Source organism: Carlito syrichta, unplaced genomic scaffold (assembly GCF_000164805.1).
Source record: "Carlito syrichta isolate Samal-C Ts95f unplaced genomic scaffold, Tarsius_syrichta-2.0.1 Scaffold285058, whole genome shotgun sequence".
In the NCBI taxonomy this organism is placed as follows: domain Eukaryota; kingdom Metazoa; phylum Chordata; class Mammalia; order Primates; family Tarsiidae; genus Carlito; species Carlito syrichta.
In genome coordinates this window covers 64,270-77,613 of record NW_007229154.1, presented here as the reverse complement: position 1 = coordinate 77,613, position 13,344 = coordinate 64,270, and the positions used below count along the sequence as shown (strand labels likewise).

The window sequence follows — 13,344 nt, the reverse complement described above, 5'->3', positions numbered from 1 at the left end:
CCTGGGCAACTTGGCAAGACCTCATCTCTACAATAAATCAAAAAATTAGCCAGGTGAGGTAGCGCACACCTGTAGTTCTGGCTACTTGGAAGGCTGACACGGAAGGATCGCCTGAGCCCAGCAGGTGGATGCTGGGGTGGCCGTGAGCATGCCACCATACTCCAGTCTAGGTAATAGAATGGACTCCAACTCAAAAAAAAAAAAGAAAAAGAAAAAAAAAAGAAAGGTTATGAACTACATAAAGGATAGTAGGGATGAGAACAGTTATAGCAGGAATCAAAATTTTATATTAATTGCAATTGATTATTCTGATGATTATATGGCTTTTTCCAAATATATTAGATGAACTGGAAAAGAGTGCTTTGATCAGCTAGCAAATATTTTACAGATGTGGTTCTCAAACACCACTGATTCTCCAAGTGTGGACCTGAACAGCAGCATCAGTATCACCTGGAAACTTGTTAGAGATGCCAATTAACAGCCTCACTCCAAAAATATTGAATCAGAAACTCCAGGATGAGGTCTTGTAATTTGTGGTTTAACAAGCTCATCAGGTGATTTTTGATTCACCTTAATATTGAAAAACCACTGGATCTCTGGTTTTTACAGATGAGGTTCCCAGGAGTTCAAGCAGCATAAATCAATTCACTCCTAGGGTTCATTATGTCATTAAAAGATGCTCAGCAACACATACTCATTTTTGTATGCCTGCTTGGTGCAGGGCAAAACAAAGTAAGCACTCAAGAAACACTTGAGATTAGAGTACATTCTGAATGTACCCGTGACTATGAACATACTGCTGCTTGCTCATCTAAGACTTCAAGGTGAAAGTATGTGTTGGTCAGGCTTGGTGGCTCAGCCTGTAATCCCAGCACTTTGGGAGGCCGAGGCGAGTGAATTGCCTGAGTCCGTGTGTTTGAGACCCACCTGGGCAACCTGGCGAGACCTCATCTCTACAATAAATCAAAAATTAGCCGGGCGTGGTAGCGCATGCCTGTAGTTCCAGTTCCTTGGAAGCCTGAGGTGAAAGAATCACCTGAGCCCAGCAGTCAGTGTGCCACTGCACTCCAGCCTGGGTAATGGAGTGAGACTCCAACTCAAAAAGAAAAAAGAAAAAAAAAAGAGAAAGTATAAGGGTCTTCTGAAATACAGTGAAAGTACAGATGAAATCTAACAGTCAAGGAGAAGAATTTACTGCTGCCTTCAGATAATAACTGCAAGTGTTTAAGAACTCATTTAAACCAGTAGAACATTATTCTGGCTCTATTCCACCATGCCACATTCATGGGATAGGCCATGTATGTAATGGATTATAAACATGCTAAAGCCACATACAAACTCACCACGCAGCTTTGCTGCCCACACACAGATGTATATATACATAATCCTCAGACATAGTAGTTCACACACACAGTCAACACCCAGAGCTAGAACCAAGCCCATTCTCACTTGTCTTGAGACCCATGACCAGGGCAAGAAAGAACAGGCTGGTGGGTTGTGTGCCAGGAGGAATTATTACCATCATTCTCCAGAGACCCAGGTGCACTGTTGTTAAAGATTTGGTCCACGTGATTCAATATGAACTCGATCACCACCTGCTGGACCCGAACAGCAAGGAAGGCTGCATCTCCATTACAATCAGTGGCTTCGATCTCTTTAGACCTACATTGTGGAAGAAACACACTCAGTGGGTGAGTCTGGCCCCTAACCTGAAGCAGCAAGTAGGCATGGTGGGCCTTTTGCACAAGCCCTATCTCCTACATATGTACAGTTCATAGGATATGTTAACGATTTGAGAGCAATTAAAAGGACTCTCCAAAGGCCGTGAAGCCCAATACACCGAACACATATTACAGTTACCAGGTGTATTTCCCCCTTCTCACTACCGCACTTGACTAGTCCAAAAAAAGAAGTTACCAGGTGTTATACATTTCAAGACTCTAAACACTGACCTATAAATATTTAAAAATTGATGTTTGTTTTCTTCATAACATCCCCTTCCACTATCAACCAATTGTTCTATGAGTCAGGTCACTTATGATGTCATATGAAGCAGCTAATTCTGGTGATAGCCAGCTGTGATCTCACCAAAACCAAGAAAAGTCAGTGAGCCGCAGAGATGAGAAAGGCCTTTCCAAGAAATTGTAACATACAGTCACATTGAAGCTATAGCCAAAATGCAGTTTCCAAGTTAACAGGCAAAGAGCTTAGGCTATTAAAATCACCTTTAATTTGTACGTGATACCAATGACTACTGGGCTACAGCTTGTTTTAAAGGTGCTTCAATTTTAAAGAATCCAGTCTTCATTTACTTGCGGGACTGCTTTGAAAGAAGTTGAGGATGTGGTGGTTACCTGAGCAAGTTTGGCGCCCACACCAGGGCCAGGTTCTTGGCGTGCATGTTGGTCTTGTTGCTGAAGGAGGCAATGTGGGCCAGGTGTCGAATCAGGTATTCCAAGGTCCTGGAATGGTTCGTTTTATGACAAAGTAAGAAACTAGAGTGCCTGTGTGAAGCCTGCCATCTTCATATAATTTCTAAGTTTGGATTTAAGAGACTCTAGATATTTCTATCTTATGAATTTTGCAGGAATATGGGGAAGATATCAAGATTGATGGAAGTAATTTTCTTGGCCCTGTGCATGCTGGCCCAGGGTAGGGAAGGGGATTGGCCTTGTCAGAAGTCCACTGAGACTGATGGAGTAGCACCCAGAGATGGAACCAGGGAATCACAGCACCTCAGAGCCAAAGCATTCTTACTGGCCACTTGTTCCTCCTTTCAACCAAGGCAGAATTGCTTCCACGGAGTCTTGAAATAGGCTCTCCTCTAGGTTCATTTTAATAAAAATTATTCCAGCTACAGGGAACTTGGTACTTGTTAGGAAGCTCACTTCATGGAAGAACAACATTTATGCTTGCTAGAAAGTTCTTATACCTCATCAAAATCACACCTTGTAAAAGATGGGCAGGCATAGGGAACACTGGGAAAGGTGATACAATTCAAGGCTAAACGGTGAGAATGAAACGAAAGGATGGGGATGATGGAAGGGATGGTGCTGATGAGCAAGCAGATCTACCAGCCAGATGCTCAAGGACTACAGTCCACTCTTGAATTAAAGTGATGTTGGTTTCCATAGATTTAGTGAAGCTATGACTCTAGGTAAGAACCAGAGATGTCACCGAGAAGCTGGTTTGTGTGATTGGACTCTGAGGGGTGTCCTACAGGTGGCGTGGAGATAAACTGCCCTTTGCTGCCCTGGTCAGGAACCAACTCGCTTCGGTAATCGTGACCTGTCCACCAACTTTTAAATGCCACCAGGAAAGCCACTGTCCACTAAATTTGCTCCTTTTTATGATGCCAGCCTATGGTATCTTTGGTAACATTTTGGTATTACGCCACATTGAAAGGACACGTTTCTTTTTTCCCAAAGACTCTTACCTATAATGGGATGGGGGAAGCTCCTGGACAACATTTTGGATTCGGGCCAGTTGACCTTCTTTTGGGCAATGCGACACGGCCTCCTGTGGAGAACATGAAGCGTCACAGTGAGTACTTGAGAGCGGGGATACTCACCTGCCCTTGTACTCCAGCCTCACAGCGATGCCTAGAGATCACTTTCCAAGGGGCATGCTTTTCTATGAAAACAACCAACCCACTACAATTTCTGAGGGTTCATGACATGAAGTGTCTCACAGTGTGTACGCATAGGGACAGGTGGGCTTCGTGGGTCTCTGTGCATCCCGAGGTGGTCGTTAGGTATCTGGTCAAGAATATGTAGAATCTTGGGTGTGTGTCTCATATGGCAGAGAGTCACAGAGACTCACACCTGGAGAGATAAAGAGACAGACAGGATGAGACAGATGACAGGGTGGCATTATGTCTACTCGGCCAGCTGTCTTTGTGGGTACAAACAGTCACTCCTGACATTGCATGATCTCAAGTACTCAGCTGCTGCCTGTCCTAGATGCCAGGAAGCAGGAAAAATGTGCCTTCCTCGGTAGGGATAAGAGTTTTGTCCCTGAGACCTGGTGGTCTTGCCCAGACTTGCTTTCTGTTTATATTCTGTGTGGGTATTTTGTTCCCATCAAGGAGAGGCAGGAACAGCAATAAAGGCAGTTAGATCACAGACTGGCCCACGTCCATCTCTCGCCCGCTGGAGGTTTTTTTCTGTATGACGCAGGCATCCCTGGGCAGATTCCCCTGATCTCAACTCCTGTCCCAAGACTCTGTCCTGCCTGGGGGCCCTGAGCATCTGAGCAGTACCTGAGTCCAAGGTCAATGGCAATCACATCTATCTTTTTTCACAGAGATATAATTTATACATATTAAAAATACTGTATACAGATTTTAAGCTATAGCCCCCATGAGTTTTTTTCACATGGATAATCCACCTAGATCAAGATATACTTTTTTTTGGCTTTAAATTTTATTATTGAGTAGATACTAGAGGAACAGGGTTCCTAAATAAAACAATAGGAAGTTTTATTTTGTAGGCTTTTCTTATTTCTGCCAAGTCCACTTCCGAGTTCTCTTATCTTGTCTAATCTCCCATGCGCTCCCTTTAATCTTGCCTTCTTTCTTTAATCTTTTTATTTTTTTCTCCTATCTCTTTCTTAAATTTTTACCAGCTTGAGTTTTACGTATCTCTTCTTATTGTCCAAACATCCCTTCCTTAAGTTCCTTTATCTTCTCTTCAGATTCTTCTTTCATAGCAATCACTGCCTATATTTATCTAAGCCTATGGTGAAATGTCAGGTTACAATTTTTATATGCTCCATTGTGATTTTTTTTGAGAATGTTTTTCATTTATTAGTGAGTTGTGAAGATATACTTTTAAAAGGGGCTCTAAGATCTTGAATTGACAGGTATGTGTGAAGTAGTCTTGTATTTTCTCCTAGTGCTGGAAACTTACTATACATGTGTATATAATGAAAGGTATGATCATAAAATACATTGTTTAATTTGATGAATGCTGCCCCCTGCAATACACACAAAAATACGATCCTAAATGTGGTCATAGTTTTCTTATATTGTTCACCTCTGTTTGGTCTTTGGCCATCATTTGCTTGCTTGTATAAGTTCTGAAGTTCCTGCTCTCAGTAATGACTTTCTAGATACAGAAAAGTGGAAGAGAATTCATTTTACTGAGCACCTTCAGTTCGCAGGCCACACCTGCTGTGTACATTCTGTTCTACCTTAGAGGAGAACACTGAGGTACTGCCCAGCCTGAACCTCGCAATGCCTCTCACTTTTTCCATGGTAACTGATCATACCTTTCATTTCCCCACCATGAACAATGCTATATAATGTACTTATCTATTAGGGTTATTGTTTATTGTTTGCCTCGCTAGAACATAAGCTCTGTAAGTGCAGGGATATGATGAGCCCCCCTGTCCAGAACAATTCCTGGCACACAGCAGATGCTCATCACACCGGACATCGTGCTGGGGCTTTGTCTACCAAGTTTTTTTCTTTTTTTACCTTTTCTTATTTACTTGAAGTAAAGCATATGTACAGAAGCCCACCGTTTTTAAAGGCAACGAAAATTCTCTATGTGGAAAATCTGAGGTCTTGGGTTCTAAGGAGAAGTGGGGAGAAATGTGGGACTGGGAATATCATGGTCACAGATGTCCCAGTCTTGTAGTGAACTTGCTAGCCTGACAGCAGACACAGCCTAAGCATAAGCAAGACCACTGCTGAAACCTTTGCTTTATAAGATACACAGGGCCATGTGCTCTTTGAGCAATGGCTGTCGCCAGGCTTCCTGGCTTTGGCCCCCTCCCCTACCTTGGGGAGATGAATCTTCTCTCTCCTTTCTCTAATTTACTTTTTTTTTTTTTTTTGAGTTGGAGTCTCACTCTGTTGCCCAGACTAGAGGGCAGTGGCACGCTCCTGACCACCGCAGCCTCGACTTGCTAGGCTCCGGCCATCCTTCCCCCTCAGTCTTCCAGGTAGCTGGAACTATAGGCACACACTACCACGCCTGGCTAATTTTTTGGTTTATAGTAGAGATGAGGTCTCGCCAAGTTGCACAGGTGGGTCTCGAATCCACTCGCCTCAGCCTCCCAAAGTGCTGGGATTACAGGCTGAGCCACTGAGCCCGGCCTCTAATTTATTTTAAAATATGCTTTTCTTTCTTTGCCAAAAATAAAACATAAAAAAAGATATGCAGGATGTAGGATGGGGGCAAGAATGGGACCTCCAGTAAAGCGCCTTTGGTCTTTACCCTGGAGATATCATTTAGAAAACAGGATTGTGGAGAGGGCCCTGGTTTTGCAAGCCAGGGAGAACCTCACAAGAGGAAGCAAGGGAAAGAAGCTGGGGGGGGTGCGCTACAGAATGCAGTGTGGACCCCACCTACATTCTATTGTGCACCCAAGGATGGGGTGGGGAGGCCTCCCTTCATCTCTCTGCAAAACCAGGACCTCATTTCCTAAAGCTATGTACCACCAACCCCTCCCCCTTTTAAAAAATGTGTCTGGGAATAAAGGTGTAGGTCAATTTAACAGGCCTCATGGAAAGTTCCTTTAATATTTTAGGAAGCTGTTAGTCATCTTTGTTCTCTGAGAGGCGGGGCAGGCTCACTCTCTAAGACCTGCAGTTCCCATTTGGGATTAGCATTCATTTCGTTATTTACAACCTCTCCTCAACCTACCCCGAATCTCTTCAGAAGCTCTCTAAATCTTCACGTTTCTCCTGGAGGGGTCTGGCCACTGCAGACTTATTTTTAGCTTATGTTCACCCATGAGGACAGCAGAACCCAAGGTTGGGCGATTGGGTGGGAGGTGAAAGTTTACTCACCCCAATTTTTGCCTATAGGAGAATTTCACTCAATATTAGCCAGGCCAATACGGCTAATGGTTGAGAAATGAGAATAAAATTCTAAAACCCCCCAACCAACTGAACGGGCGGACGTCTCTTGACCAAGGAGGCCCCAGGGAAACCTTGGAAGCTGAGTTCTGGGCCAAGACAGACGGGAAGTCAGACACGCCTCGTTATACCCCCTCCCTGGCTAACCACCACTAAACTTTACTCCCTAGGGACTGACCAGAAACCAGCCCTTTCAAAAGACTCCACCGCTGACACCAACCAATCCCCTGAGCCTGCAACCCCTCTTTTGCCGGATAAGAGACCAGAGACCACGGAGGAGTCTGGCGAGTCTAGGGAGGATGCACAAGAGTTTTCAGCCCTTTGCTTCTCCTTTAGACGTCAGAGGGCTGAAAACCCCGCCCTCGGATCACGCTAGCGCCCCCACTTTTTGAACATGGGTTCCATGGAACAAGAGGCATGAAGTTCGAGTGCGCATGCGCATGCTTCCCCTTTCATAAAGACGCACGACCCCTCCTATGGCTCATTGAATATGTATGTTTGGCCACCCCACTTAGCCTAACTTCCTGCTCCCTTCACCCCCTCGAGGTGTCTGTTTCCAGGTGGGAGGCTACCCTTCCCAGCCGGTCAGAAGGCCGCAACGCTTTATGAGAAATAAAGCTCCTTCTTTCCAGATTTATGAACCTCGACATTCTTCGGTTGGCATCATTAAATCTTAGAAGACCAAGGATGAACCTGGGACTATTTGCTCTCTTCAAATTAGTATCGAGCAGGGCGCATTGGCTCAAGCCTGTAATCCCAGCACGTTGAGAGGCCGAGGCGAGAGGATTGCCTGAGCTGAGGGCTTCGAGACCAGCCTGGGCAACATGGCGAGACCTCGTCTCTACAATAAGTCAAAAAATTAGCCCGGCGTGGTAGTGCACGCCTGCAGTTCCAGCTACTTGGAAGGCTGAGGCAGAAGGAGCGTCTGAGCCCAGTAGATCGAGGCCGTGAGCATGCCACTGCACTCCATCCTGGGCGACAGAAAGACTCCAACTCGAAAGAAAAAAGCCCAAAGATCTTCCTGCTCTTTTAGGACTCTGGCAAAGGCTGTGGGTCAAACCCTCACTCTGGGTCCCTGCAGCTCAAGTGCTGCTGCCCGGACAGTCCTGTCACCAGGGCGGCCCAACACAAACCATCAGAGGTTCTCCTACTGCTCCCCAGCTACAACTTTAATTTTGTATTAGCTACTTTAAAAATTGTTATAAAACCATTTTTATTCTTTTAAATTATTTAAGCGATTAACTTGATTTTTAAAGAGTAATTCATGCACATGATTTAAAAAATATAAAAAAGCAAAATCAAAAAAGCACAGAGGAAAGTTAGTTTTCCTTCCAACCGCAGTCTGTCTCCAGAGGAGCCACTATGTGTCCTTCGGGACTGACTTTATACATATGTCTTTGTTACACCTGAGAAAGCAAGCACTACTAAGTGATCTGGTCCATCTACAAATCACCTTGCTTCATCTCCTGTCATTTCCTCCCAGTTTGCTCCTGTTGGCCACACTGACCTTCACATGTTCCCTCACATAAATTCGGCATATCCTCCCCTCCCCGCTCTCAGGGCCTTTGCACCTGTGTTTCTTCTTGGCATCCTCTTTTCCCAGATACTGGCACAATTCCCCCCCCCCCCCCCCCCCCGCCGCTTCATCCTTGCCTCTGTTCAAATGTCACCTTGTAGTAAGACCTCTGATTATCCTACCTAAAATAGCGTCCCCATCACTCTCTCCCCAGTAGCCTGTTATTTTTCTGCATAGTACTTATCAACAGTTCTCATTACAGATCTGTGCCCTACATTTGTTAATCGTCTATCCCTTCCATTAAAATGTAAATTTCACAAGCACATCTGCCTTGCTCACCATTAAATCTCCAGTGCCTAGAAATGTACCTGCCAGAGGTACTGAGTAGGTGCCTGATAAACATCATTGAATGAATAAGTGAGTCAGTATTTTGATTTATACTTGAAAATTCCAAACAGCCACATTTGGGCCGCAGTTCAAGTATAGTGCCATCCAGGGCCATTCCCCATCATGATGGACCCAAGCACTGCCAAGGCAACTCCTTTCAACTTTGGACTCCAGGCACAGTGACTGGTCACCCTGGTTTTCCCGAGATTGCCGAGTGTCCTGGGACACGAGACTTTCTGTGTTGAAGCTGAGCGTCTCTGGCAAACCAGAGACCAAAACAGTTGGCCACCCCTCCCCTTCCCACCCCACCCTGTGCAGCTTTTTGGAGCTCACAGCCTGTTGCAAGATGCTAGCTGTCTGCCCTAAGTGGCATTTCAAAAGATGAATAGGGGTCAACAAACCTGTCAGTAAATAATTATGAAGTAACAGTTACAACATTTTTTAGTAGCTAGAGAGCAGGGAAAGGAAACACAACAATGAGTAATCTAAACCCAGTTCCTGGCCTCAGGAAGGACTACAATTGAAGGAGGGAGACTGACATATAAAGACATTATTTCAAGATAAATTCAGAACATAATGTAGCACATCTCTAAGCTGCCTTCCCTAAAAATCCCAAATCAGCGTCTTTTTTCCCTTTCAGTTGGAACAATCTGAACAAAATTGAGCTTTTCCTAAAATGATTTTTTTTCTGATAAAAATAAAATGTGTTCTTTATGATGGGAAGAATGAGGGGAAGAAAAAAGGTAATGTAGCAGGTTGAATAACTGCTCCCAAAGATATCAGGTCCTAATCCCTGAAACCTGTAAATGTTTCCTTATTTGAAAAAAGTCTTTATAAATGTGGTTAAGGATCTTGTGTGGGGAGATTATCCTATACTGTCCTGGAGTACAGTCATAGGAGGCATTCTTGTAAGGGGGAGGCAGAGGGAGATTTGATACAGTGTGACCACCAAGTCAGAGATGGTGTTATGGGGAAAAGGGGTGCTCCTCCTGTGGGGAGACAGGGCGACAATGGGTTCTTGTGTTCAAGTTTGGAAAGAAGAATTCGCAAACAGATACGTACAGAAGTGGGATACGCAAGTAGCTTTATTAAGCAAAGAAGAGCACACTTCCAAGGCAGGGGAGCAGGCAGAAACAGCCACAGAAAACTGCTGCTTCTGCCCCCAACTATTGTTGAGCCATAACTTTTATTCTCAGGGGTACTGAAGAGTGGACTTGGGGGTAGGTTGTTTTTGCCTTTACTTTTTTTTTTTTTTTTTTAAAGTAGGATTTATTGAGAAGAGAGAAAATCTCCCAGAGTAGGAGGGGACCTGAGGGGGTTGCCCTGTTATTTCTTTTACTTTTTTTATTATATTTTTTTTATTTTTATTTTTTGAGTTGAGTCTCACTCTGTCACCCAGACTGGAGTGCAGTGGTCGCTCCCGGCCACCGCAGCCTCGACCTGCTAGGCTCTGGTGATTCTTCTGCTTCAGCCTTCTAAGTAGCCAGAATTACAGGTGTGCGCTACCACGCCCAGCTGATTTTTTGATTTATTGTAGAGATGAGGTCTCGCTGCCCAGGCGGGTCTCGAACCCGCAGGCTCAGGCAATCCACTCACCTCAGCCTCCCAAAGGAGCAGGATTACAGGCTGAGCCACCGAGCCCGGCTCTTTTACTTTTATTGTTAGGAAATTCTTCTCCACCGGGAGATCTGCTAAAGGATTAGGCTACAACTTGACTTGGAATTGTTCCTCATTACTTCAACTCATATTAAGTTATTTAGAACTTAAGCCTATTTAAGTGCTGTTAAGTCTATTTTTAAGTAGTGGAGGAGCTATAAGACAGAATTTTAAATCTTTACCTCCACTTACTAGCTGTATCACTCTAGGCGAGATTTCCTCTGAGCCTCAATTTACTTAGCTGTATAACAGAGACAATAAAATCTACTTCATAGGGTTATTGTGAGGATGACATAATATTTATAAGTTTATCATATAGTAAGCATTCAATAAATGGCAGCTATTATCATTGCAATTATTTCATTAATATTTTTTCTGGCCAGGCACAGTAGCTCACACCTAAAATGCTAGCACTTTGGGAGGCTGAAGCAGGAGGATTGCTTGAGCCCAGGAATTTGAGGCCAGCTTGCACAACATAGTGAGAGCTTGTTGCTACAAAAAATAAAAAATTAGCTGTATGTGGTGGCACACACCTATGGTCCCAACTACTCGGGGGTGGGAGGGGTTTGCTTGAGTCCAGGAGGTCGAGGCTGTGGTGAACTGTGATTGTGCCACTGCACTCCAACCTGGGTGACATAGTGACTCCTGACTTAAAAAAAATTATTTATCAATTCTCTTACTATTTCATTGAGATATTATTCTGCTTTAGCTGTGCAGGTAGGCTTAAATACAGCATTGTGAGAATGTGTGACAACGTAACAAAACTATTTCCACGTCCCTGAAAAAGATTTGCTTATATTATCATATTCATTACTGTGTTCAAAAAATTGTCTGGGCGTGGTGGTTCATGCCTATAATTCCAACACTTTGGGAGGCCGAGCTGCAAGGATCACTTGAGGCCAGGAGTTTGAGACCAGCCTGGGCAACATGGCGAGACTCCATCTATACAAAAAATACAATTCACCAGGCTTCATGGTGCATATCTATAGTCCTAGCTACTTGGGAGGTTACGAGAAGATCACTTGAACTCAGCAGTTTGAGGCTGCAGTGGTCTGTGATCACATCACTGCACTCCAGCCTGGGCAACAGAGCAAGCTGCTGTCTCAAAGAAAAAAAAAGAAGAAATCTGCTAAATGTTAAATTTGTCAACAAAGTTAACTTCACTAGGTCCTATCAATGTAGAAGTCAGCTGTTGTAACAAAACATTCCTATTTTATTTTTTGTGTCAATAAACTGCTTAAACACAATGTCAGATTTCCTTCAAATCTGTTGACAAATTGACAAAATGTTGCCTTGGAATTTTTCAGCTGTTGTGACAGAACAGAATGATTAGCAATATTGGGAAACAGGAGAGGGGAAAGATGAATATGGGTTTCATTCTGAACCTGCAGACAAGATCTAAGAAGAAACTAGATTTCTGAGGTTTCTAGACAAGAATTCCTGTCTACTCTCAACTACCAAAGAATGAGATTTGAGATTTTTTCAGTTTGTTAACATGATGATATTCCATCCCACTGTATTTAAAGATATCATTGGCCAGGCTCGGTGGCTCAGCCTGTAATTCCAGCACTTTGGGAGGCTGAGGCGAGTGGATTGCCTGAACCCGTGGGTTTGAGACCAGCCTGGGCAACTTGTCAAGACCTCGTGTCTACAATAAAGCAAAAATTAGCTGGGCGTGGGAGCACATGCCTGTATTCTGGCTACTTGGAAGGCTGAGGCGGAAGGATCACCGGAGCCCAGCAGGTCAATGCTGAGGTGGCCGTGAGCGTGCCATTGCACTCTAGCCTGGGCGATGGAGTAAGACTCCAACTCACAAAAAAATAAAAAAGATATTATTGTACTGATAAAAGGATTACAACTATACAGACAACAATATAGTCTTACAAATTATAACAAGAAAATGCTACTTTTGGTTGATTCAGACTGGCAAATAGTTGAACAAATTGATAATACCCAGTATTGGCAAGTCTACAGGGAAAAGAGCATCCCTGTCTCTCTGAAGGACAGTTTGGCAGCATGTGAAAAAATTTTAAGCAAGAACTCTTTACTCAGCAAATTTACTTCAATGATTTCCGTCTAAGGACATAAACAGACAAATGTGTAAATATATATGTAAGAATGTTTATTATAATGTTGTTTATAAAAGCAAAGTGTTAAGCAAAAAGCCTAAATGTCCATCCAGTGGGAGATAAATGTCCAAACAGTAGACTATTAGTTTCAGAAAGCATGGCTCACCTGAGAGAATACTCTGTAAAGATAATGTCACTCAACTCAAATCATTCTACAAAAAAGATACCAGCTGGGCTCGGTGGCTCAGTCTGTAATCCCGCGCCTTTGGGAGGCTGAGGTGAGTAGATTGTCTGAGCCCGCGGGTTCGAGACCCGCCGGGCCAGCGAGACCTCATCTCTACAATAAATCAAAAAATCAGCCGGGCGTGGTAGCGCATGCCTGTAATTCCGGCTACTCAGAAGGCTGAGGTGGAAGGATCGCCGGAACCCAGCAGGTCGAGGTTGCGGTGGCCGGGAGTGGCCACTGCACTCCAGTCTGGGCGACAGAGTGAGACTCCGACTCAAAAAAAAAAAGATACCTGCACATGCATGCTTATTGCAGCACTATTCACAACAGCAAAAACACAGAACCAACCGTGTTGCCTGTTGAAACAGGACTGAATAAAAAAATGTGGAATATTATGCAGTCATAAAGAAGAACAAACATATGAACTTCACAGCAACTTGGATGGATTTAGCATCTCTAATACTTAGTGATCTATCACAGAAACAAAGAACAGAGTGCCACATGTTCACACTCAAAGGGATCCTGAACATTTACCATAATACTATAAGAAAAGGATTGGCAGTAAAGGAATACTGCCAGGGTGGAGGTGGGGACTCAACATCAATAAAAGTACCTGATCTCA

The 13,344-nt window shown here is 43.9% G+C and overlaps 1 protein-coding gene across 1 annotated transcript in view; it reads right to left on the bottom strand.

Moving 5' to 3' along the window:
* ARHGAP31 (Rho GTPase activating protein 31) overlaps positions 1 to 13,344 on the bottom strand; it is a 94,569-nt gene that overhangs the window by 40,576 nt on the left and 40,649 nt on the right. Inside the window, exons 5-7 of the mRNA XM_021709787.1 lie at positions 3,437 to 3,519; positions 2,355 to 2,462; positions 1,520 to 1,662 (exon numbers count right to left, since the gene is read on the bottom strand). Of these exons, the coding sequence (XP_021565462.1) occupies positions 1,520 to 1,662; positions 2,355 to 2,462; positions 3,437 to 3,519 (334 nt within the window). The remainder of the gene's footprint in view (positions 1 to 1,519; positions 1,663 to 2,354; positions 2,463 to 3,436; positions 3,520 to 13,344) is intronic.